The 27,418-nt window shown below is 39.9% G+C and overlaps 1 protein-coding gene across 22 annotated transcripts in view; it reads left to right on the forward strand.

The window, feature by feature from the left end:
- Nucleotides 1–27,418, forward strand: part of LOC108443646 (neurexin-1a-like) — a 537,123-nt gene that overhangs the window by 215,524 nt on the left and 294,181 nt on the right. For all 22 annotated transcript variants that reach the window (XM_037532641.1, XM_037532643.1, XM_037532657.1 and 19 more), the window contains 2 exons: nucleotides 3,496–3,879; nucleotides 21,490–21,693. In XM_037532641.1, the coding sequence (XP_037388538.1) occupies nucleotides 3,496–3,879; nucleotides 21,490–21,693 (588 nt within the window). The remainder of the gene's footprint in view (nucleotides 1–3,495; nucleotides 3,880–21,489; nucleotides 21,694–27,418) is intronic.

The following is a 27,418-nucleotide window of genomic DNA, read 5'->3' on the forward strand; positions in this document are numbered from 1 at the left end:
TTATTAAAACATGTAAATGAGCTTTGTTCTGATTGGCCGCCTTGTATTGTGCCTCATTCTAAAAGCAGTCCAGGTTGGAACACTCCGTATAAATGTACTGTAAGTGGGTGGGGCTAAACTGCTGTAAGCTGAATAGGTGGGTGTATGTAAATGTGTTCTTTGCGATATCACAAAAACAATGAATATAGTAAACACACAGTTTTTGCATCTCAGTTTCATATACAGTACTGTGCAAGGGTCAGGGACCACTTTTCGTTTATTTACTTTCCAGTCAAAACAGTCTTTAAGGGGGGGCCCCCTAGTGGTGCAATCAACTGGTGTAACAGATCTGGTGGTTGGCGCTTTCCTCCGAGCACATTTGGCTGTCCAGTGACGTTGCATGGCAGTTCAAAAAGATGCGGTGGCTGGTTTTGTAGGTCTCAGAGGAAGCCTGTGTTAGCCTTTACCCTCCTAGCATTGCTGGTATTGTGTGATTGAGGAAGTCCTAATTATCAGGTGGGAAAGGAAACAACTAAATTGGAGAGAAAATTGGGTAAAAAAGAAAAAAAAGTCTTTCAGTCTGAAAATGTTGGCACAAGATAATCTTTGCATAATCAAAATTCAAATAAAAATGAGTGGAAAAACGACTTAAAAATGATAAAAAACATAAAAAGAAAACAGGACTCCTAACAGCCATGCAACACCTGTCATAATGGTCCCCATCAGATGAACAGTACTTAAATATTTCATCTTTGAGAGAGAGGAGAAAATCAAGCTCCACTCCACTTAGACCTTAGCTGGTGTTCTAAAGAACAATAGACTGACCACCCCAGAGTCCAGACCTCAACATAATTTAAGTTTTTATAAATGTATCGTTTTAATTTGAACCATGAGACGCAGAAACTACAACCAACTAAGACTCAGCTCCGGAGGTGTTAAAATGTTTCTGTGAAAAACTGAAATGAGAAGCCTCGTGAAAAGAGAGGAAACTTTTCTGCCCCCCCCCCCTTCTCTAAAAATCACTAACCGGCTATTGTAACTGAAAATTAAATAAATGAAAGGAGGCCTTTCGTACAGTACTGCATATGGCTTGTATGGACTAGAGAGGGAATTTCAAAACTAGAAATGTTTATGTACCACATCAAAGAAAATGTGTGTTTTCTACTTTATGGACACAAAATAACAGTAGAAAAAGGAGAAAATATTTAAACAGGATAAAGTGGTAATTACAACATTTTAAAAATACACAAAGAAAAGAACAGACTGTTCTTATATAATGCATCCTGACCCTGGCAGTCTATCTGCAGTCCAGTCATGACCACAAGCCTTCACTGTGCTTTTGATTGGGAATTAACCAGGGTCACTCATAGAAAAAAATCGCTGAAGGTTTAATATGTGGACAAAAGAGAGAACAGAAACCTGGACTAGAGAAAGAGTGAGATGGCTGTAACCTGACAACGCATCAGGTCTGTCATATTGGTAGTTGAAGCTCGCCTCGTACTTTTTCCTTGTCTGTGGGCTTTTTATGGCCATGGCCAAGAAAACAAAGATAGATGTCAGCGGAAGACAGCAGCTTACCCTCAGTATAGGCCACTGTGGTTCAATACACAAAGCTCGTACATGGTGAAGAAAAGCGTGACATGCTCCGGCGCTCAGTCGGTACCCAGAGTAACTCCACATTGATTCAAAACACTAATTAAACATATTTTCGTCTGCATCGACTCCTCGATTGACTGCTTTTATTTTTAGAGCTCCCTGTGTATCAAGTGCAATTATAGGCCCATTAAATTGCTTGTTTCCCCAGTTTGTATTGATTTACATGCCAAGTGTGTTTTTTAATAACAGTTTTAGAGTGCGTCTGTAGGAATTTGTGTCCATTCAGTCAGAAAGAGCACTTGTGAAGTCAAGTGAAGACACTGATCTTGTATGAGAAGGCCTGGCTTGCAATCAACATCCCAGCTCTGTTCAGTAAGGGTAAGGTCAGGGCTCTGTGCAGGCCACTGAAGTTCCTTTATGTCAAGTTTGTCAAACAATGGACCTTGCTTGAATGCTGGAACATGCTTTCCCAAACCGCTGCCACAAAGTTTGGAGCATTTTATTGTCTAAAATGTTTTTGTGCACTGTAATATTAACATTACTCTTCACCAGAACTATAACACCTGAAAAACAGCCTCAAAGCATTATACCCCCTCCACCAAACTGTTTCGTTGACACTGTACGTTCCACGTAGACTTATCCTAGATTCATCCATCAGACGGCCAGATAGTGAAGCATGATTTGTCACTTCAGAGAACATGTAAACACTGTTCAGGAGTCCAGCAGTGTTTTACACCACTCTTGTTGACACTTGGCTTAGTGATCTTAAGGCTTATGCACAGCTGCTAGACAATGGAAACCCATTTTATGATGTACCCGATGCACAGTTCTTGTGCTGACCCATATGTTGGTCTAAGGGGATCGTATGACTGTATACTTAAGACTGATATGTTTAATACAACTCCTGGGAATGAGATGAACTGAGTAATTAAAAGGGATTGCATGTGTGTCAGTGATTTGTAATCAGCTCTGTAGCAGAGTGGTTAAGTCACTATTGCTTAAAGTTAAACACTACTCCTAACACAAAACTTCTGTTGCTGTGTAGGTACAGTGTAATTTGATCTATTCTGTCATCACACACCTTCTTTTAATTACAGAAATGCATATTATGGTAACGATAATTTAACGACCATTTATCATGCAGCTTTAATTCAGTACATCAAAATGGAAATTATCCACTCTATTCATTATTTCTAAAAGTACACCGAATACATACATTTGACTGAAGCACCTATTTATACTGTGGAGGAGTACAAGCAACAAAATCAAAATCTGTACGATTAAATGACCAATTTCACATCAATACATGATGCATCAATGAACTTTTATACTTCTGTAGACTCTTTCTCTCTCTCTCTCTCTCTCTCTCTCTCTCTCTCTCTCTCCCCCTCTCTTTCTCCCTCTACTGTCACTGGATGTCTGAGCTGTTGGGCAGAGAGTGCAAGTAAAATGAGCATAATTTGTTGGCCACTCACACTTGGCTGACAAATGCTGATGTTGCCTGTCAAAGCCATCATAGTGACATGGTGCTTTATTTATTTATTTATTTATTTATTTATTTATTTAAGTCTAGCATTGTTTGGATGTTTGGAGAACTCCAATTTGCATTAGTCACTTAACACTGACCCCTATGGTTAATAATAATATATGGTCATTCTCAGTGGAAAGTACAGCCTTTATCATCTGAAGTCTCACACAAATGCCAAGTCCAACTTCTGCCAGAAAATTGAAGGAGGATGCGCAGTGTCATTGATGTGAAGCACTGCACTTAGGAAACATCAAAAGCTATTTGACTACTAATTATGCCTCCTAGAACTTTTAGCCTGCTAAGTATGAGTTCCATGAGACATTTCACTTGCATTTTCAGATGCATGTCTGCAGCTCTGTGTCTGAACCTTCTCGATGCTCTTCTGTCCTCAGGAACCATTTCGGTAAACTCTGTCCGGACCCCGTATCAGGCCCCGGGGGAGAGTGAAATCTTGGACCTAGATGATAACCTGTACCTGGGCGGTCTCCCCGAGAACAAGGCCGGCCTGGTCTTTCCCACTGAGGTATGGACTGCCCTGCTAAACTACGGTTTTGTGGGCTGCGTGCGGGACCTCTTCATTGATGGCCAGAGCAAGGACGTGCGGCGCATGGCTGAGACGCAGAAGGCAGTAGGTGTCAAACCCTCCTGCTCAAAGGAAGCCCCCAAGCAGTGCCTCAGCAACCCCTGCCAGAACAACGGCATCTGCAGGGAGGGCTGGAACCGCTACGTCTGTGACTGCTCTGGAACTGGATTTCTGGGCCGCTCCTGCGAAAGAGGTGAGTTTTAATTTCATTAACGTTCAAGAAAAACTAAACAAATTTACTCCGCTTATCTTTTTGTCTCCGTTGTATTCGGGCAGCCAAAGATGTAATTGGTGACTAAGGACCTATGTGGCTATTGTATAAGTAATGGAAGATTATGCATATTAATTAGTGTGAAATCATGCCACACAATCGCATCAAGTTGTTATTTTATCTCAAATAATTTTATCAGTAATAGTACGTCATGCAGTGTCAAATATTTTAGTCTTAAAGCTTTTACTCATTACTTATTTATTTATTTATTTATTTATTTTTATTTAGTTGTCTGTTTATTTACTTATTTTATTTGTTTTTTCTCTTTCTTTTTTTATTTATTTATTTTTTAATTCTATTTATTTATTTACTTATTTAATTATCATTATTATGATTTATTATTATTATTATTATTATTATTATTATCTTCTTTTTTTTTTTGTCTTTCCTCCCTTCTTCTCTTTCTTTCCTGTCCTCTTTTATTGCCTGTCAGGCCTGGCCAAACAAATAAAATACAAACTTTAAGAAGAATAGGCTTTAGTAACCTATAGAGCTTTTTCTTGTGAAAACGCAATTGTTCAGGCGGTATAAATGTGACACTGAGTGTGTTTACATTCACTCAATAATCTGATCATAATCGCATTTCTACAGTAATCTGATTATTCAAATGGTCATGTAAACTCCAGGTCAGAGTAAGGTCTAGAAATCTGATTAAGAAATCCGACAAAGAGAGTCGGATTTTAACTCAGTAATCAGATTTCTTAGTGCATCTGAACTCTTACTCTGATTTCTTTCAGATTTCTCAGTCTGTGCATGTGCAAAAACAGACAGCATATTTTGAAGTAAAGTGGTGTGATTTAAAAAAAAGGCACGGCATAAAGTTTGAGTTTTCCACAACATTTATGTCATGCCTTCTGTGAATTTGTTGGCTAGTTGTAAGTCAGAAATCAGGTTAGTGTCTGACTCATGTAGACCATTATCTGATTACTCAAATGCCTGTTAACATATTGACATATTGATTGAATTACTGACCATTTTTCTGCTGTGTAAACACACTGATCATCTTATGATAATCTCAGTTTTTAGAGTTATTGATTTATAATTATCTACGTTTTTGTCAACTTTCGCTGGCAACAAAAACTCACTGACCAGTCACGGTCATCTCTGACATTGGCACGGTGACAACGAAGTTGGCGTTGCAGCGGTGTTCCAGTAAATAGAACTTTTTCACAAACACTGAAGGGTTCAGATTCTCAAAAAGCAGCTCAAACTGGGCTTTGAAAATCCAGTTCACAGCCTGTGTGGAAGCAGCATCTAAATGAGGCTGTTTTTATTGCTCTGAAATGGACTGTAGCCCAGTGTCGCCGTTTATCCATTATGCTGCGAGCAAAGAATTGGGTCTTATGTGCAGTTAAAGAGTTTGAGCAAGTTTGTTTAATGCTTCATTTAGTGTGGAGCTGCATTTCCAAAATCAGCTCAAACTCTGCTGAGATCCCAGTTGCAATGAATCTACTTGCAAAGTTTTAGCTTCTGAAATGAGGTGGAGAAACTCCCTGTTCTCCTTTTGCTTCTTGAAAATGGAAAGCCTCCTGCACTAACCCACAGTTTGCCCGTTTCGTGAGGAGCAAAGGATCTTCTTTGATATGATATAAATCCTGCCATTAAACATATTTTTATGTACAGTCCATTTTTTTGCAGCGTGAAAACATGGCAAATAAAAAGTGTCATGTTTCACGTTTGTCAAATTTCTAACTTGTATGTCTTCATTCATTAGTAAAGCCCTGCTTCAGTACCCAGCATACTTTGCAAAAATAGATTACAAAGAAATGCTTGTGGTGTCAACTAACTTTGTGTGATTAAAGGATTCTTTGCATCATAAGTCGTGTTCTTCAGTTTGATGGAGAATGTGCTGTAGGTGGTTCTTTTTAGAACTTTTTTGAGGGTTCTAGCACCAAAAAGCATTCTTCTATAGTTATGATGTTAAGCCTGTAAAAGCTTTTCTCTATAGCAGCCCCTTTGCACCACATTTCCCATCAGTTTAAAAAGCCGTTTTACTATGCAAAGAACCCTATAATCATGCAATGGGTTCTATGTGTTCTATGTGTTCATACTTCTGTGGAGAATCGCTGTCTTTAACAAAGAACCCTGAAGAATCTCTTGTAAGGCTAATAAATACAAGCTAGAATTATTATAGCTGTCGTATAATAGCACCTGTAATCAGTGCAAAATGCTGGCCGGGTTGAGTTTTACCAAACACAAGTATCTAGATAACCAGGCCGCCCTCATCTGAGGAGTCATTTCTGTCATTTAAGTAATCCATTCTCTTCATTGTGCTGATGATTTGAAGGCGCTGCCATTAGGCTGCTTAAAAAAGGCATTCACCTTCCTAGCACTCACGTTAGGTATCTGACATCCGTGTTCAGCAGCTAACATTTCAAAAAACCTGCCCCCGACAGTCCACCCCAGCGTTTTCCCTGTCACCTTCAGGTTACATGATAAGAAGGGGTTTTCATCGTTTATAAAATGCAAAGTCTTACAGACTACCGTAGCCGTGCTGTTAAAAGTGAGTAGGCGTGTTTAGAACAGATGCAGATGTAGTGATGTTTAGAGTTTTCATGTTGGCTGGTGAGCCTCTTTCACTTAACATGGTGTGAAACAAGTGTAATGATTTAGGCAGTTTGAACGTTCGTTACTTCTTAGCTACTTTAGCTCGTCGTTCCAGTAAAGAACTACAGAGGTAGACTAGCGTATCTAGCCCGATTGGGGTAATCACATATATTTTAACTTTACCTTTGAAACTATAGGAGGTCTTTTGAAGTGTGTAAGTTCCGAGTATGTGGAAGTTTTCTGCCACGTTGGCCTGTTTAGACCAGATGTTTTTGAACGCTTCATTCGATGTCAGCTTATGTTATGGTCTTAGAGCTGTCTCTGCAGCGTCCTGGTGGTTTTTAGGGGAGGTAGTGGGTTTGAGTGTGGGGAGAGATGCGGATGTAATTGACATCAAAGGAAGCGTAAAATGAGAAGGACTTAAAACATATTACACATGACGGAGATTTTGAGTGCTTTGTCATAAGAGACCACCCTTTCGGTGAAAAGACTCAAGCCAGCGTGCAGCTTGCCACCGGCTTCCTCCTGTTGTCTCTGTGAAAAGTCGCATTACAGGAAGGTTTTCCACTAACCGCACTTGTGGCCACACTGTGGATGGATTCGGTCATTAATACAGAGCTGGCTGTTTCTGCAGTGCTGTAGTGGATCGCTTTAGTGTGTTCATATGCCAGCATCACTTTTTGTTATTTTATATACAATAACTTACAGCGCCATGAAAGAGTATTTGCCCCCTTCCTGATTTAGTGCATATTTGTCACACTTTATGGGTGTTTTTATGTAAAAAAGATTTATTGTAAAGTGACTTCACCACCTCATATTTATTTGCAGCAGGGGTGACAGGAAGCAGGGTCTAAAGTGTTCATAACAGAGTTATGCACGGCTGAATTTGACTAAACTGCAGTCCCACAGTAAAAATGTACTGGGGAAAAAATGAACTATGTAGTAATACAGTCTTCGCAGTACTATGTAATTATTTTACCAAGTAGTTATATGACAGATTGTACAAGAAGTCCTACATGACATTCCTGTTAGTTACCTAGAAACTAAACTTGAAGGTAGGCTGTGAAAGGGTCTTCACCAAAATAAACTTTAGTTCTTTTCCCGCCACGTAATTACCTGGTACTTTGAGGTGTTTCCACTTCATGCTCATGTGAAAATGTGGCATTACAGTGAAGTATTGCTGGAATACGTTTGAGCTGACCATCTTATTACTGCAAACGGTTATAAGGTGTTTCATCAGCTTAATAACTACAACCTGTTACTCATTTCAGCACCATTTGGCTATTTTATTATGACACTTACTGTCATGTTACCCAAAATAATGACCTGAAACAGTGTTTTTCATCCAGTGGGCCACCAGTGAGATATATGGTGGCACTATTAGGAGGCTGTTTTTTTGTTGTACACCTTATGTAACCAAATGTTATTTTAAATGCAACAAATATTGTTCGTAAAAACAAAATATGTTTATATTGAATGCCTTGGTTGGCAAAATGTTACCTAGTTATGTTTACATCTTCAGTACAAGGCAGTGTGCAGTGAACGGTGAACGGTATATGTTGTCACGGTCATGGTACTGTAAAATTTAATACTCCTTTTTAAAAGCAGGGTAGATACATATAAGCAACTCGTACTGTTTTAACAGTGCTGTTGTTAATTTACTGAAATAGAACATACATTTTTATTGTAAAAAGCATCTTTATTTCATAGACATCTGTGTTTACTTTTATGGATATTACTGTTATTATTATGGTAAAATACTGAATGTGAGAATAAGTAGTCAAATTATTGAACTATCCATCCATCCATCCATCCATCCATCCATCCATCCATCCTCAACCGCTTATCTGGGTCTGGGTCGCGGAGGCAGCAGCCTAAGCAAAGAGGCCCAGGCCTCCCTCTCCCCCGCCACCTCCTCCAGCTCTTCCGGAGGGATGCCGGGTCTTCCCTGGGGTCTCCTCCCCATCTGACATGTCTGGAACACCTCCCTAGGGAGGCGTCCAGAGGCCATCATTACCAGATGCCCGAACCACCTGAACTGGCTTCTCTCAATGTGGATGAGCAGCGGCTCTTCTCCGAGCCTCTCCTGAATCACCAATCTTCTCGCCCCATCTCTAAGGGAGAGCCTGGAGACCCTGCGGAGATTTCTCATTTCGGCCGCTTGTATCCGCGATCTCATTCTTTCGGTCACTACCCAAAGCTCGTGACCATAGGTGAGAGTCGGAACATAGATCGACCGGTAAATTGACAGCTTCATCTTCTGGCTCAGCTCTCTCTTCACCATGACAGACCGGTATAGGGTCCGCATCACTGCAGACCAATCCGCCTGTCAACCTCTCGCTCCATCCTTCCTTCACTCATGAACAAAATCCCAAGATATTTGAACTCCTCCACTTGGGGCACGAATTCACTCCCGACCTGGACAGAGCATTCCACCCTTTTCCGAATGAGGACCATGGTGTAGATTATTGAACTATTGAACAGCAAAAGCCTGTATTTTTAAGAACTTAAGTGACTAATTTCTGAAATTTATCTTCAGAATGATCATTTTAACTATTAGTAATTTTACAGAACATAATTAAGAAGCATAATTGCTGCTCTCTCAACTTTTTTGGAGCATGTTGGAGGCATCAGTTTCAGAGTGAGGTGTATATTCACAAAAACAAAGCTGCAGAGACACAGCATTACGTATCTTGTCATTATACTGTTCATACGCAGGTTAGAATAGAGTTGAGAAATCACTGCTTTCTGTGTTTATTCGCATTTTTCCTCCTGTCAGCTTACCTGTCAGTAATGGGGTTTGTCCATTCCGAGTCACCTGGTTAATGCCTAGAACTGTAAAAGAAAACATTATGAAACTATTTGCATAAGTGCAGCGAGTCTGGGTCCTCATGTTAACTGAAAGACAAACTGCGAGCAGTGTCTCATTAAGCTTTGTAACAGTTGGTTTATTAGTGGACTAAATTACGCTCCAGTTTCTAAATGGGGGAAAAGAGGAGAAAGTGCAGTTGTGACCTGTTAACCTTTCTGTCATGGTGCTGCTCGTGTGCATGGGAACATATAATTGGTTTGGATTTTTTGAATCTGCCTTTCTGTCTGTCTGTGTGTGTGTGTGTGTGTGTGTGTGTGTTGTCCCTGGGAGTATAATTAGACAGAGCTCTTTCCCACTTGGCTGATGTGTGCCTGAGAGGCGATGTCTTGCCAAACTGGCCCGCATGCACAGCGGCAGATGTTGCTGTTTATTGTAATTGCGTCGCCTCGCAGGCGTAGAGTCGGCCTCCGAGCAAAACAGCAGCCCGCACTGCTGTTTCATTTGCTTTTCTGTTCGGTTTCATCTCTTCTGATTTATTTGGCGAGTCCAAGCTGTTTCCTCGAGCTTCAGTGTCTACAAGGCAGAAGCCTGACTTGTGACCGACCGCATTTTTGGCCAGCGGATGCTGGCCTTTACAGCTGGCGCAGTGCAGTAATGACCCCTAGAAGTGTCTGATCGAGACATTGACCGATTGGCTCAGTAGGCTCTAGTTGAAGGCTCGTGCTAGGGCTGAACGATTCTGGGGGAAAAACTGTAGTATCTAGTAAAATTCTAGTATCTTTGGTTTTTGCAGTAAATATTGTGATACTTAAAAGGCAGGTTTCCCAAATGGAGCTTATTAGAGCTCTAGCAATTAAAATGGTGCGTTTAGAAGGCTAATTAAGGCAGTGCTTCTGTATTCTGGTAGGTATATGCATTTAGAACTGTATATCTAGTGCATTTTATTAACGTACTAGGGCTGAACAGTACTGGGGAAAATGACATTGTGATATATCAGGATGATTCAGCAGTAAATATTATGATATGACCCAGATAAACTCTTCCCATATTGAACTTCGGAACATTTAGAACACTAATTAGGGCAACTCTTTAGTATTCTCATAGTTTAATAAGAAAAAAAATCCCTTTAACTCTCACAGTACTGTGTGATATTGGTACATATTGCAATTGTGATATTGTTAATATATTAAAGAGGCACTTCAGCCTAAAACTAGCGTTTAATGCCTTGTGTGTTGTGTTTTGCAGCACAGACATTGTATCCCATAGCCCGATCAGTTTGACAGAATATGATTGTCATTTTCGTTCTGCCACTACAATACCCAGCATGCTTTGCACAAATACATTGCCTGAGTATTGGCATCCCTACACTGCTCAACAAGTCATTACTGCTATATAACTAATATCTGATTTTTTGATTCTCTGTTATCGGAACCGATTATCGGTTTTGGACTTGAGCATGCATTGATCAGGCTCTACTACCAAGATATGTCAGCAGAAGGGGGTTTCCTAGTATTTTGAGATTGTTAGTTAGACCTGTATCATTTAAATATCTTGTTTAATCAAAAGGCCAACAGCAATCACAGTAATGGTTAATAAACACCCCCCTACCACACACACACACACACACACACATGCTACAGGCTTTACACTGATCATTCTAGTCTTCATCAGCCTGATAAAATTAGATTTATTTCTAGCATTGTAATGACTTGGCATGGACAGGGAGGCCTTTCTTAGCAATGGCCTTTAACCCTCTAAAGCGCAGGCTCATTATTCAGCTATTAGACTGGAGACTTATTATTAGGTAAGAACCGTGAAACTAATATGAATATTTTATGCCCCCTTAGGATGTAAGGTATTAAAAAATGTGAGATTGTAATTGCACTACCTTGTACTTCAGCACACTGGCCAGTTTATAAGAAACTCCCACCTTATATTTTCACTCGCTGAACACTTCATTAGAAACACCGACCTTGTACTTTCACTCACTGACCACTTTGTCAGAAAGAATATGTCACCTTCGCTCCGCCTAATTCATCATTGGCCAGTTTCTGACCACAGTATCAGATATTTGGGTGGTGGACCATTCTCAACACAACTGACATGGAGTTTGGTGCTGATTTTTACACAAATCAGAGTCTCTGCTAAGTTGTGAGTGGTCCACCTGTCAGCAAATGTCCAGCCAAAAGTAGCTCTGTGGTCAGAAACTGGTCATTTATTAGGGGTTAGAGAATGGCTAACACAAACTGTGCATCAACAGATGGGCATCTGTAGTAGCTGGTGCCGTTGCAGTGCAGTTAATATCTTTAAATCCTTTACAAAGTTTCCTACAAAAAAAGCCAAGGAATGTTTTGAAACAGTCAAAGTTTGGATACTTTTAAAGCTGTAGAAGGCGGAATAAAGAATGCATTTTTGACCCCCTGCAGAAAAACCTTAGTGGCAGCCGACCACTTCAGATGCCCTTTCTTTATGTAATAAATCTGACCCTCTTTCATTAAACCCGACATACTTGTGAATCACTTTATTTTTGCAGCGCTCTGCAAGATTTCCCCAAAATGTACTAACTTCTCTCCATACGGTTTGTCAGCTCCCATATGGCACAGCCCTGACAGGCCAGCCACTGCAGCATCCAGATTGGTCTGCTAGATGGATATAAACGCAGCACTGGGTGGCATTTACTTTCCTCCTTGCTTGCTTTTTTCGCATTATGTTTTTTGCACCTTCGTACAGTAATAGATGTTTGTAGGATTGCTCTCGGTGCTCACACACAGTCTCTGAAAAACAGCTTTCAGAGTTCAGAGGGTTTGGTGTCTGATTCTTTCTAATAAATGTGTCCAGGCGATATCTGATAAACTAGCTTGTAGTTATAGTGAGGGATATTGAGGTTCAGGACATTGCTTGCACTCACACTTAGGGTGACATGTAGTTGCCTTTCTTGCAATCATTTGGCCTGTCCATGCTCTTCTATAAAAATGCTCTTTTTTAGCTACTGTTGCAAGGCTGGGCAAGCTGTACAGAACATTAGCAACAATCTCATTCAGTCCCACTGAATCCCCAAAATTAGGGTGCAGCTTCTCTAAGGGCTCGTCGCCGGGCCAAACCTGCATGTAAGAAGACTGTGATTTCAAGGCATTAAAACCGGCGGTATGTTCTTCTTCTTCTTCTTCGTCTTCTTCTTTTTCGGCCAGATATTTGACTGCTAACGTGTTCCACAGTTGTCGCGATATCAACACCATTCTGATGTTTTTTTGTGCAATAATTATAAAGATAATCGAAAATTTGCTCTCACTTAGACATGAATGAGGTGCAAACGTTTGTGCACCCAACATATATCATGTCAATACAAGTCCATTAGTAACAAGCTAATATTCATGTGGAGAACCATAGCAGCCATCTAGCAACACACTAGCAACCACCTGGGATATCCTAGCAACCACTTATCAACACCATACCATACCATGTGATCATTTGGCCACGCCGTAGCAACCACTAACCATTCTGACACCCTAGCAGCCACCCATCAACAAGCTTAAGCTGAAGAATCACTGCATTTTCTTTGTTTTTTCAATCAGGTTTGATTTGTGTGTAAAAGGCCGCATTAGTAGTTCTAGACTGGGCTACATTAAAGAGTGACTTGTCTCATTGTGTCATCCTTGTCTCATGGCATTTAGAGTGTTATTGAGTATTCTAGTTAGTTGGTATTGCTAATTCTTATTTAGTGTCTTTGTATATATTGTAGTTTTTAGCCTTTTAGACTTAACTAGCCCTATATTGATAACGTTCAACGTGTGATTAGATTAAATGAGGATTTTTGCAGTTCTCCATATAGCTGCTGATAAGTGCCATGAACAGCTTGCAGAACATAAGGATTTAGGGTCACTGCAGCAAACCCTGGATGACCAGTGATGCAGCCTGTGACCACAACCTGTCGCATCTGTGAACAGCCTGTTTGGTATGATGCAGTCTCCCTGTTATACTTCTGTGCTTGGATGAAACAGGCAGCATGCTAAAAGCTAGGTAGTGATGCTGGCAATGATAGAGAACGGCTAGCGTAAGCTAACTAAGTTAGAGTACATGAGTTATCTGTTCTATGTGTTATGTTCTCAACAAGTCAGAGATTTGTACAGTGGCCACATGTGCACCTTTATAGAAAGAAGTGGTACCTAATGGCCTAGTAGAAGAATGCGATTGGCCAGTCCCTTAGAGGTCCTTTAGCAGTGCTGCTGTAGCTAGTAGGGAGGCATGATCGAAGTTGGGCAAGATCAGATTCGGCACAAAACGAGATCAACAATTGGCCAATTTGTTGTTTTTATTTTGGCAGGTCTGTGTTGCTGCTGCTACACCTGCACCCAAATGTTGCAGTGTAGCTCTGTATAGCTAATTGCGAATGAAAAATCATAGACTAATGAGGCACCGGCCTCTTATTCATGTTGTTTAAGTCGACTACATATTTAAAATGGAAAAGTTAAAAATTAAAAATATTGGTGCATCCTATGTTTATCACACTTTTGACAGCTAGCTGTCAATGTGTCATCTTGCTTAACCTATCAGGACAAAAAAATACAGCTGATCTAATAGAGTGACCTCACCTAACAGCCTGACGTTGCCCACGCTTACAAAACAAATATCAAACACACTTTAAAACACACTTTAAATTTAGGTGATCTTCAAATAGGTTGAATCTCATTAGGTTGAATGGAACTGTTATGGTTAATCTTGTCCAACCTTGCGACAGTTGCTACAGTGGAACACATCTGTGGACAGAGCATGAATAAGGCAAATTGGTGTCATAAAGTACATTAGAGCCCATAGGGCTGATTTTCAGTGCACATTTCTTACTAAATATGTTGTTCCAATTACGGAGGATAGATCCAGGAAAACTGTCAGAAACTGGCAAAAGAGATCTTGCAGTTCTGTTAGATATATACACTAGTTGACTAGGTGATATTGCCATAGTCAATGTACTGTCCACTGGTTTTTATCAGTCTACTTTTATCAAAGTAACTGCTAGTAAACAAATCCACACCACCCTGTTTTTAAAACTTACTTTGAGTTAGTAGCAAGCTAACCGGAATACTTACATATTTGCTGACAGGCGTGCCACTTTGTTTCACACGAGTCTGACTCAAATACACCGCACGCTATAACAACAGTCTGGGATTGAACAGTTTGCATGTCAGTCAAACAGCCGCCTCTTGCGAGTCAGGATGTGATGCACCTGGTAAAGTAGCCAAGAACCACCTACTTTACCAGGTGCATCACATCCTGACTCATCTGGCTTGCAAGACTGTGTTTGCGCATGGTCTTGCACAAGCAACAGTGAAATTGATTTTATCTTGGATAGTATTTTCACATTAGTAACGTACTTTGTCAGTCAGCTGAAATCATACTAGGTGAAACCGTCTTTAAATCCTGTCTGGCTTTTCTGGAACAGACGGAACAGCTTACTGTACATTTCCACATGTATCCACAAGTGCATCCATTATTATGCTGTTTGGTCACATTTGAAAGTCTGTTGTCTGATGCAACATCCTTTCATCTCACAGCTTCCTCCAACCTCTTCCTTGTGAATTCCCCACTGCAGCTCTGTCCAACCACTAATATCTTCCTTTCACACTCGCAGTAGCAAGAAGGAATACAACGCTGCGATATTCCTGGTGATGAAATTTTGATTCACTGTTGATCAATGCTGCTCATAAAAAAAAATCATGTGGTGCAGTACCTCTTTGGAAGACCATCAGAACAATAAACAAGGAAATATATTGATTTAGTGGAAAAGTTTGGTAAAAAAAATGTTTAAGCCTTATGTGTAATTATCCTAAATCCTAATGTTGTCAATCAGGTGTTAATTGTCTTTAGTTTTGCGCTGGAGCAACAAGGCTGATGTAGCTAACAGTAATCCGAATGCTTAAATCATTAGTGAAATACACTGTATGGCAGAAAACATGACAGTCACATTTATATGAGCTTGTTGAACTTTCCAAAACCATTGGCATTTATATGGCTTTGTCCCCAGCTCCATAACAGCCTCCACTCGTCTGAGCAAGCTTTCCACAAAGAGTCAGTGTTTCTGTGGGAATTTGTGCCCATTCCATCAAAAAAGCATTTGTGGGGTCAGGCCCAAATGACGTTGGAAAAGAAATCCTTGTTCGTTTTCAATGTTTCAGTTCATCTTGAAGATGCTTAATGAGTCCACACCACAACCAAACTCATCAAACCGTCTTTACGGACCTCACGTGAAAGACAGTACTGTTAATATTGGGACAGAAAAGAGCCTTCCCAAAACTGTTACCACAAAGTTGACACATATATTGGTCTTAAAGGTCTTTGGATGCTGTATTAACATCGTCCTCCATTGGATTTAAGGCGTTGAGCCCTGATTATCCCTCCACCAAACTTTGCTATTGGCACTGTGCATTACGGTAGGTAGCGTTCTCTTTGCGTCCACCAAACCTAGATTAGTCCATCAGCCTGCCAGATATTGACGGACGATTCATCACTCCAGAGGTGGCATTCTGGTAACAATGCAAATAGTGAACTTGTGTGCAGCTGCTCAGCCATGGAAACCCATATCATGAAGCTTCTGACGCACAGTTCTTGTGGTAACTCTATAAATAGTAATTAAACAGGATAGGTAATGTTATGCTCTACATGCTTAAGGACATATATATTTGTATTATAATTTGGACTGTACACATATCTTGAGGGAGGCTATATGTCTGAAGTCTGTGTTATGATGTAAAAATTGTAACGTATATCTATATAATGTATAGCTATAAGATCAATAATGGAGATGCATGAAGGTGGACTGAGAATTGTTTTATGCACCCTGGAATGGAATCATGAGGTGCTTATAGAACAGCCTACATCGCTAACAGCCCATATCAGCTGTTAAACATATATATTGCCTAGAAAATGACTCAAAACCTCAGATTTGGCATAGTCAGACGTTGACAATCCAGCTGTCAGGCTTCGCTGGTATATACATGAAAAAATCGAGCTAGCTGATAACTCTACCCTGAGGCATATACTGAGTTATATAAGACAGTAGCTTTCAGTGTACAGTGCCAGACATGTGGGTGTCACAATGAAGAGGGGTCTTTCTCTGTGTCTCTCTTTCTCCCTCTCTCTCTCTCTCTCTCCCTCTCCTCTCTCTCTCTGTGTGTGTGCTCGGACCCTGGCATGTAGCCAGCTGTTGTGATGTCTCCAGATTGCTGCTTTGCTAGTACGCCCGAGCCAGCACCAGCAGGCTGAGGAGCTGTCAAAAGAATTAGCCTGCCGTTCACTTATCCATGCATGGCGTTCCACCCTGTGGCAGAGCCCAACCACTGCATATGGCACTAGCAGGAGAAAGAACGAAAGAGGGGAAGAAAAAGACAGAATAAATGATGCATAACTATAGAGATAACCCAAACGAACTCAAGCAGGGCTCAATTAACAACTTTAGGTCGATTGCAGACTTTTGTGCAGAGTTGAAATTCGTCAAACAGCAAATGAAATGAGTTATGAAAAAGATAAAGAAGGAAAAAGAAAGAAGGAAAGAGAAAGAATGAAGAAAGAAACAAAGAAACCTACTAAACAGAAGCTGCAGTTTCCATCCTTACAGACTTTCTTACAGTGAGGCTCAGATCATATAGGCTGAATTATATGAGACTCTGTCATTTATTTGTTTTACTAGAGCGTCTGTATATTAACAAAAAAGAGACCGTTTGAGGTCAGGGAGTTAAATGAAAGAACCTGAGAAGGAGGTGCAGAGAGAAAGAAAGAGAGAGGGAGTTGGGAACGCATAACACAGTAAACCGTCTACCCGAAGGAGAAAAAAAAAAAAAGCCCAGATTTTAATTAAACAGACGAAACAGTTTGTTTCCTGCCCCGCGTCCCGAACATCCTCCATCACCCTCTCCTGCTTAATTATCCCTCCTCTCTTGCCTCGCAGGGGAAGGAAAGGTGTGCACAGTGGACGCAGATGGTCAGGAAGATGCTGGCCAGGCCAGGCATGTCCACTGCCTTAATGAAATCTGACAGAGTACAGCTCGAACTCTAGAAGTGACAAGTGTCTTTAAAACCACCAATTTTTTTTCCCAAAAGTGTCAGCAGAACATTCAGGAATTTCCCTTCTCTATTCCTCTTTTTATAAGTGGCTTGTAAACTGTCTGTAACCTGAGCAGTGATGAACATGAACTCAGTTTTCTTTACTTACAAGAACCTTGTGCATTCATTGACAGGACCGCATTAACAAGAGTCCACTGCACAGTACTGGACCTGACCCTCAGTCCATTATCGGAGATTCCAGTTTTCCAGGTGTTGCTACATGCTCAAGATTGGTATGAAAAAGTCCAGAAGAAGTTACTTGAGGATGTTCTCCTCTGTTTTTGGTAAACCTTGCAGCTCAAAAGTCATAATTGAGTAAATTCTTTACTCTTCCAGGCGAGTATAAAGTAGCGTAGCATTATTATGTAAACTAGTCTGGTGTGTTTTGTACATTGACTGCTACTTTTAGTGTTATTGCTTTAGAAAGAGGTGAGATAAGCTAGTAAGGATGCCAATGCAAACACTATCAGTATTAGCCTCCACAGCTCATACTCAACAGAGAGAGCCATATTCTATACAGTAGAACTAGAACCATAAATATTGTCGGTTCCCTTTCGGTCAGTTCTTGTGTTTGAGTGAGTGGTAGAAAAATGGCCTTGGCTCCATTTGAGTGAAAGGATAAAGCATAAACTGCAGCCAGAAAGCTAATTGGTGTGAAAACAGCATTATGCCTCTTTCGAAATGAATATCTTCTCGTCAACATTGTTAGTGAAACAAGAAAAATGATAACCCATCAGGGTAATTCAGCGTTAGTCCAAAATTATGCAAACAACCTGTCGATACTTGGAGCCTGACAGATGTTGCAGGACTGGCAGGACTGTTGTCCAGTCATTGCTATACTTTTTGAATCACATTGTTGACCGTCTCAGGTTTGTACTGCTTTGAGAAATATAGCCTCTGTATTATTGAAATTGAAATCAAACTGGAGCTTCATTTTTGAGTAAATGCTCTTCAGGCTAAGCAGAAGGATTCCGATACGCTTCCAATTGATTACTAAGTAATGGAAAACGAATGACTTGCTATAATAGAGTTTCGTTTGAGCAAGCCATTGGGTTTCCCATAGGACACTGGTATAGAACAGCTCTGGAAGTAAATGGATTAGATTTTTCCATCTTCTAGCTACTCAGATGTGTCTAACTCGTGTGCAAATTGTTCCAAAGTCATATGGCAGAAATGTCACCGAACGTCTGGTACAAGCCATTTTTTATCTATTGCATGTCATGCGGTGTAACCCTTGTTAGCGAGACAGTAATTATCCTACGAATCAGTCAACATAACCTGCCTGGCCTCCAAATGAGCTACCTTATTAAGTCCGCCGAGCTGCCCCGTACATGACACCTGATCTATGTAATATAACGGCGAGTCGTCGGCTGTGTTTTCATTATGTAAAACACGGCACAGGCCACGGCGCTCTTAGCAGGGCGTTCACGTTTTAGCCGTTTGCTGGTACAGATGTGGGAGCTGGGCTTTTGAAAGGCAGCTCCTAGATTACTCCATCTCAGTGGCGTAGCATCCAATATCAGAATTGTCTCCAGGCGTTTCCACGCTAGATGGCTTGTTTACTCCCATTTAGGAGTTTGTATATACAGTACGTGAAAAAGAGGGAAAGACAGCTTGAATTCCAAGTAGGGCTGAATTATGGATGATGCCTCTAAGCTAACTCCGCCTGTTCAGGCTTAATGTTGAACATATATTTGCCGTATTCCTGCGGCGGCTGTAATTCCGTCTCTGTCGGATGGGACATGACACCATAGGTTGTTGCCGCACTGGGACGGGCGTTCTGTGATGTTCTCCCCGCTGAAAGGAAACACGTCTATGAGCGGTTAGCGTTCCAGTATGCCAGTCATTTCTTTCCCTTCCACCACAATGACAGGAGCATCCGCCTTCAATGCTGTCTGAAGAATAGTGGCGTTTTTATTCCCTGTCACACTCTATTAAATCGCTTCTAATACGTCTTCATTTAAACACAGCTCCAGACAGTTCAATATAGCGTTATTTGAGGGCCGTGTTGGAGCACCCTAAACACAAATTAGCTCGTCAGGCAGCAACTTAAGATGCTAACTTTCTAGTTTCACTTCATAATTGTCTTTGCGTGCAAAGGCAAGAGCAGATAAACACCGATTTTTGGTCACCACCCTCTACTTGCTCTTGGTTTAAGACAAAGTTCCTTGTCTGCATTGTATTGTTAGGCATGGTGTCATTAAAGACTGGATGCTAGTCAGAGGCTTGCTGTATATTATGAAGAGCTTCTGCAGTGTCTTAATTACTGTTGCTGGTGCTTTTTTTCCTATTTCAGCTCTGGTTCAACAAGTTTAAGCCTGAGTTGGAGCGGTAGAGCGCTCCGCTGAATGTGTAGGTGAATTCAGTGCGTGGTATGCTAGGGCACCTATTGTATTGAAGGCATAGTTTAGTGGTTTCCAGTGTCGTTTGTCAGGGTCCCCCGACGGTGTCCTCATCGTCTCCTCACAGTGGAGGGGTGGACAGAAACACTGAAGTAAGAGTGGAGCTTGTTTTTCTCCTCTCTCTCAAAAATGAAAGCTTATTGTTGTTTATCTGAAGGGGGCAGTTTTGGTGGTCTGCCAGGCCAGGGCAGTTTCTTTTAAAATGATTTTGAACGGATTTTGGCTGTTTGGCTCCTGTTGTTTTGCTCTAACTTTCCCCTTTCTTGTGTCTCTCTTCTGTCTGGAAGTTGTTTAAATGAATGGTGGGCTGTAGCTTTTTGCTCATTCATGTTCATTTTCCACTTTAACACAACTGTCTTTTGTAGCCACTCATTAGCGTTGTGCAAACTGCAGTGTGATCTTAAACTGGCTCACGAGGCTTCTGACCAACTGTTATCTGTACAAATGGTTAAAGATTATGGTTGCAGCTATCTTGAGGTCTGTTTGAGATTATGTACCAACACAATGTTGTTTGAGGCAAGTATGTAACGATGTAGGAATGCAGTTTGCACAGTGCTAACTGGTGCACATAGCCTTCCATCACTTACATGGTTACCTTGGACTACTGGCACCAACACGATACTAAAGAAGCAGACTTCTGACACCAAACAGGTCTTGGCTCATCGACTACTTTTAAAGGAAGGTGGTCTTTTTTTTTTTGACCACATATTTTGATTTTTCATCGTAGGGTCGATTCAAAGTATTCATTACTGATGTCCTGAGTTCAGTAAAATGGCCAACTGACCATCCAGTTTTTTGTCTGTTGCTGCCCACCTGAGGGGAGGGGTTGACTTGAAAAGCATATTCAGCGTATTCAGAACAACCATGGAACCATCATTTCTGAGAAGGGTTAGACGACACAAAGGCGATTTGTGATAGGGTGACTATAGTTAGAATAAGGAAGCGCATGAAAGCGTTCCACCTGAAGTTCTTTTTCCTAAACTAACTTCTGGCTTCAGGCTGTTCCTCTCATTGCAGTGGCATATAGTGTCACACAGCTTTACAGCCATGAGTACAAGCTCACAACAAGAATAAAAACAAAGTTAATGTCTTTCTAGTTTCTGTTCTTTTTTGTAAATTAACCAACACATTTTCTTTATTTTAGTGATTAGCAGTCATATCGTACATAAAGGACACAAATTCACCGCGGTGACTTTGCAGATGCTGAAATATGTGTGTTTTGATGTGTGTTTTCCCAGACTTTTGAGATTTTTACATTTTTTTTGTCAGTGGCGCTACAGAAACCTAAAATATCATTATATCTCAGAGGAAGAAAAGCCTACGGCTATTGAAATGTTTGTGCATATTTCTGATGAATTAAGCTAAATGCCAGCTTCATGTGACTCTGTCAGTGGTGTGGCTTTCTTTTCATTTTAAACATGAAATAAAATGACAACTTGAATGCTCTTTTTGCAATTCCTGACCAAGAAACCTAAAGTGCCTATAGACTCTATATTAGAAAAGTTCAGATCGTAATCATTTTGTCAGTGGTGTTCCAGTCAGTGGTGTTCCAGCTTTATCTTTATCGATGTTGCTCAGTGTAACATTCTACATTTTACACTCAAATTGCTTAACACTTCTTACCCCGTTTGCCGCCGCAATGGTAGACTGATCCTCCTAATCTGTGTTCCCTTCTTACAGATGCTACCATATTGAGCTATGACGGCAGTAAGTTTATGAAGATCCAGCTGCCGGTGGCCATGCACACCGAGGCTGAGGACGTGACGCTGAGGTTTCGGTCACAGAGGGCCTATGGCGTTCTCATGGCAACCACATCCAGGGACACAGCCGATACCCTGCGCCTGGAGCTGGACACTGGACGCGTCCGTTTAACTATTAATCTAGGTATCAACATTTGGCCATAACTTTCAACACATATAGTTGATTTCACACAAATGCAAAGATCATTAGATTCCACTTACATTATAGAAGAGCACACATCATCAAATCTCACATACTGATGTCATACCGTCCTTCAGCTCAATACCATAGGCTTAATCATGGGTCGTCTCAAAACCTGTTGAGCTGCTTTGCTACTTGGAGCCTATATAGGCATCTAAATCAGAATTTAAAGGAATAGTCCAGCATTTTTCAACCTAATCTCTAATGTACTGCATCTGTATCGTGCTGTCAATTACAACAGGCAAAACTTGTTGGGCTATAGAAACCTTGGGGGGAAAAGGAGGCTGATTTCCTTAAATGAACGTTAAAAATATGTTATTATATAAGCTAAATTTAAAACTATGACTGTTACACTCAAACAATTCAGGTCATAGAATGTGACAGAGTTTAGAGAATGTCTTAAGTTTAATCCAACTTTCGACACTAGAATAGCGCAGTAATTGAGAAGTTCCAGTTACTTTTGCTTTATTTAGGTGATTGTATCTCAATCAGACGGAGCCTTTTAAAGCTGGAACTGAAAAAAAATTTAACCCCTAATACTTCCCCTGACAAACTAATCCTACCACTGAAATAATACAAATAATAAAGATTACAACTTAATTGACATTTATCTTTGACTGAAAAATTTCGGAAAGTCTTGTAAAATGTTTTTTGTAAGTGATCAGCATCAGGCCAGTGGTGACATCTATTACAAGAGTGTTTAAATGAAACCAGTTTTATGTGATTTTCTAATACAAAAAGTGTCAAAAAATGGTTGTCGACCATGCTAGAGATGCAGCAGATGATTGGTGATTCCTGCATAACCAAAGGCAAAGAAAAAAAAGTGTGTGTGTGTGTGTGTGTGTGTGTGTATATATATATATATATATATATATATATATATATATATATATATATATATTTTTTTTTTTTTTTTTTTTTTTTTTTTTTTTTTTTTGCATTATAGAGTATCTTAGGTAGACAAAGACAAAAGACTACTTCAGGTGATAGTAGTTACAAATGAATAAAATCAGATAAAATTCAATTAAAAAATGTCTCAAATGGAAGTGTTTATTAAAAATAAACTTAATAAAATAAAATTGATAATATAGTATCTAGTGGTTATAAATGAAAATAATAATAATAATAACCAGGATGAAACCTTGTGTTTTGTATGTTCTGTTCTGTATGTCCTTGTGGACTGGTAACTGGTTCTAGACAGGCTAGATTGGATTTAAACAGGTTGGAACCTCACAAGGCAGAATATTTCGCTCAGAGAGGTGCGTCAGAAATGTGCATTTTGCCAGAGTGCTGAGCCAGATCAGACGTGACTAACAGAGATCGACGGTAGCAGTCATTATTTTGTGCAGTCTGAGTACAGCCAGTGCTGCACTGACGAGAAGAAAAGAAACAGAAGTGACACAGTCTGAAAAATGATCATTCAGTGCTCTTTCAGTGTTTATATGTTGAGAACTGGAGAAAGCACACGTTCCTCCTCCACTCGCTGATCAAAGACTTACTGGGCTGAGTGTGGGGGTGAGCACCGCACTGCATGCTGGGAAAGCTGTTCTATATGTCAGGGTGCTGCATATCGCTCAAGTGGCCAAACGTTAAGAGAGCCAGTTAACTGCGTTTCTCCCATGTCTCTCATGTCCAAGCGAGTCTTTTTCAGAGATTCCAAATGCTAATTAAATGGCATCATTTTGGCTGTAATATTGCTTACAGTCATACATGCAATCTGATGTTTCACTCGCCCAAACCCAGAGCGCATACTAACACTCTCCCACACTAATGAATGCCAGCAGCACGCAGCTCTGTGTTCTGTCCCTTCCACTAATTAGACCAAATTCATATTAATCCTCCAGTGTCAGCGTCTTCTCCCATATGCCGCTGCAGCTGAGAGGCTGTGATCGATAACCGCACTTCAGCACGCTGCCTAACCCGCCAATTGTCTGCCACCGGATAAACTTTAAAGAAGTCACTCCTAGGCCACATTCTGTGGGTCCCACTTAGAAAACAATGTGCGCATTGTTAGGCTTTTCTTAGTCTCATTACAGTATGTGAAAGCAAATAACAGCCGCCTACTTAATATCGTCTCGTTTATTAAATCAAATGATCAAATGTACTGAAATGGATAACAAACACCTACCTAATATTGTGCTATTTCATTTTTAAATAAAATTCTGTTGACTTTAGATATTCTCATTAAAATATGCAAAAGAGGATTAGGACTACCTACGTGATATCATTTTACTGATGACCTCATTTATGTTTTATTCGTCTAAGCGCAAAATATGAAAGAGATCATGAAAATGAATATGAATTATTCATTTTTAAAAGTCTTTTATTTTTAGATATCCTTGTTACAGCGAACAGAGGTTGGTAACATTTTTGCAATATTTTTTTTGTTATTTATTAAATAAAATTATTTTGTTTACTTTATACATTCTCATTATTTCCCTTTATGACATGTAAAACTGGATAACAAGCAGTTATGTAACTATTGTTTATTAAATAAAATTCGGTTCATTTTAGATACACAAAAGTGCGTATTGACATTGGAAACATTGGGTTGTTTACTCTTTGTAATTTTTTTACTTTTAGATATTCATTTCAACAGATATAAAAGTGCAGACCAAACACTTCTGTAATATTTTATTTTTAAAATAAAATTCTACTGACCTTACACAATATATAATGGTAAATATAAAATTATATTAATTTTAGATATTTTTATTACAGTATAGACAGCTGGGATAGGCTCCAGCTCCCCCCGCTGTGTGTGTGTGTGTGTGTGTGTGTGTGTGTGTGTGTGTGTGTAATTACAGTACACAAAAATCGATGAACACACACAAAATTCTGTCATATATTAAATGAAACTATGATAATTCTGTATATTGTAATTGAAATATAGGAGATTATAAGCACCTTTGTAATTTGTTAAATAGAATTTTGTTGATTTTTTAAATATTCTCATAACAATATGTGAATATTGATCAATTGAATGATATTGAGCAAAAACTAACATAAGAAAACAAACAAATAGCTTTTTATGTTGGAAAATTATGGAGTAATGAAATTCATCACACTACACAAACATTGGTAATGAACAGCTTTGTAATATTATATTATTGAATAAATAATTGTTGATTTTACATATTTGTGTTAAAATATACAAAAGAGGATAGCAAACGTTGCTGGGATTGTTATTTATTCATAAACATATGCTAATTAGAATGCTTTGCCTTAGTAGCTGAAAAACTGTAACATTGTGTTATTAATAAAACTTTGATGTTAGATATTCTGATTACAGTGCACTAAAATGAATAGCATTATCTTGGTAATTATTATCGTTTGTCTTAGTAAAAGTAGATAATGAACACCTACATGATGGCAGAACGTGCAGATGTCCAGGTTGTAATGCAAGGCAGCTCAGTCGGATTTGAGATACTTAGTCCCACATACAATCTGCTTCTTTTACAGTCTGTTCCAAAACACACACACACACACACACACACACACACACACACACACACACACAAACTTTTACTGCTGTGTGTAATAGAGGGGAGATGGCCCCAAAGTGCTTCAACGGCCAAAGTCTGCAACTCTTCACTTACTGCCAAAAGAGCACGGCAGCACTTTCCCTCTGGAGAGAATGCTCAGTCCTAAACTCACTATCAACGTCAGGTCTGTCATCAGAACCCCTCTCCTCCTTGAAGAGGTAGTTTGGTTATAAATCAAATCTACACAATATTATCCTTTGCCCATATGTGGTCCATCAGACAAGACATATATAGTGCTCAGTTCCGTCCATCAGCTCTACCTGCAGGTACAGTCAGTTGTGCATTGTGCCCTTTTCCTTGTGTAGGCTTTTTAGAAGCGAGTCATGTCAGTACTCATGTTCTCTTCCAAAATCCAGAAGCTTTCAGAAATTCGTCGTAGGCTGTCTTTAGTAATAAAGGCACTAAATCGGACGCTGTGAGCAACGTCACATCAAAGCATTCTAATACTCTTCTGCCTTCATGTGCTGTCAGAATGATTGCCTAAAAGTAGCAATTTCTTCAAGTGGATTGTTCAGGGATAAAAATGATTCCCACAACTTATTTTTGGACATTTTTTTCTTGCTTTAAGTGATTTTATCTATAGGAATCTTTATGCTTTGTTGAACAAATAATGCCTTAAACAAGCAAAATAAAAAAAAATAAGTTCACTTGTAAAATTAAGATTACGTTAAAACAGTCTTCGCATAACAGTCTTGTAATCTTACAACAATAAAGCATTCTCAAAGTGAGAAATTGCAAATTCATCATGGCATTTGTGCTCGTCAGTGATGGCTAACTTTTTATTCATTACTTTTTATAACTTTTAGTACACAGCAATTATGTCATTTGCATACATCTGTTTATTATGTACATATTTACACTGAAGGGATGTATTAGGTAGATATGGAAAGGGCTCACACTGGCCAGCTAGCTAAGCAGGTTTCTGACTACAAAATCAAATGTATGTTTATAAGTGCACCATCTGACCTGCATGTGAAGGCTGCAAAACTGAGTCAAGAAATTGTTTCTCCATTTCTTACATTTCTGATCAAAACAACCAGTAAGTCAAAGTTATTGTTGTGCAAGAACTGATCCACCAAAACTGTCCCCATCAGATAAACAGCACTCACGCTTTCATCTATGAGAGAGGGGAGACAATCAAGCTCCACTCTTGCTTCTTTCCACATCTCTGCGCCATGGGTCCGAAAGGATGTGTAGCGGTCAAGAAGCCCTTACTAGTCTCAATTTGTAGTCAAGATTACGTTACTTTCTAGATGGTAAAAAGCAGAAAGTGCAACCAGCTTCTAAGACTGAGTGTTGGAGGTGTAAAAATATCCCTATAAATATCTCTCTTAAAAAACGGAAGCTGTAATAAAAGTAAAGTGCTTAAAATGAATATCTTGTACTTAATGGCTGTTTTGACTGGAAGTTGAATAACGAAGGGTGGTCTGGAACTGTTGCACAGTACCGCACATACTTTTATTCAGCTCTCCCTCTTACCCTAGCAGAACGCTGGTGGTCTTACTGATAGTGTAGTATCTCGTCTTGTTTGCACCTGTCTGCTCTGAGTCACTGCGGCATCTGCCTTTCAAACATTTTCCCCGCAGTCTGATATATCGGAGTTATCTGGATAACAGGCAGAAAGGTCAGAACGATGGCTCTCCAGAGCCCAATTAACGCAAGGCCTCTCTGCCCGGTTGTAGAGAGGCTACAAGTAAACGCAGCAAACGCACAAGACGAGCCGCTCTCTCTACTCTGTTCTCTCTCCCGACAACAGAAACCGTTTTTGTCTGCTGTTTAATTTATTTTGGGTTGCAAAACAAACGCAGAAGAAGGAATAAAAGGGTAGTGACCTCTTAAAAAGCATAAAGGGCTACCTTACAAATGAAGCATCACAGTGGAAATTACAGCCACCTCTTCTTTTTTATCAGCTCGGCAGAAGTAGCCCAAAAATTGATGCGTTTCACCTTGCACACAAAGGGCCTCATTGCTCTACTGTTGACGGCAGAAAGATTCGCACACACAAAAGCACTCTGGAGCGTTACAGTGCCATATCTTTGCAACACCTTCTTGATGATTACTTAAAAAGGCCTGTCTTGCGAGAGGGTAATAAGGCGTCTGTGTAGGCGTTGTTTAAAATTTAG

This window comes from Pygocentrus nattereri, chromosome 22 (assembly GCF_015220715.1).
Source record: "Pygocentrus nattereri isolate fPygNat1 chromosome 22, fPygNat1.pri, whole genome shotgun sequence".
NCBI classification, from domain to species: Eukaryota; Metazoa; Chordata; class Actinopteri; order Characiformes; family Serrasalmidae; genus Pygocentrus; species Pygocentrus nattereri.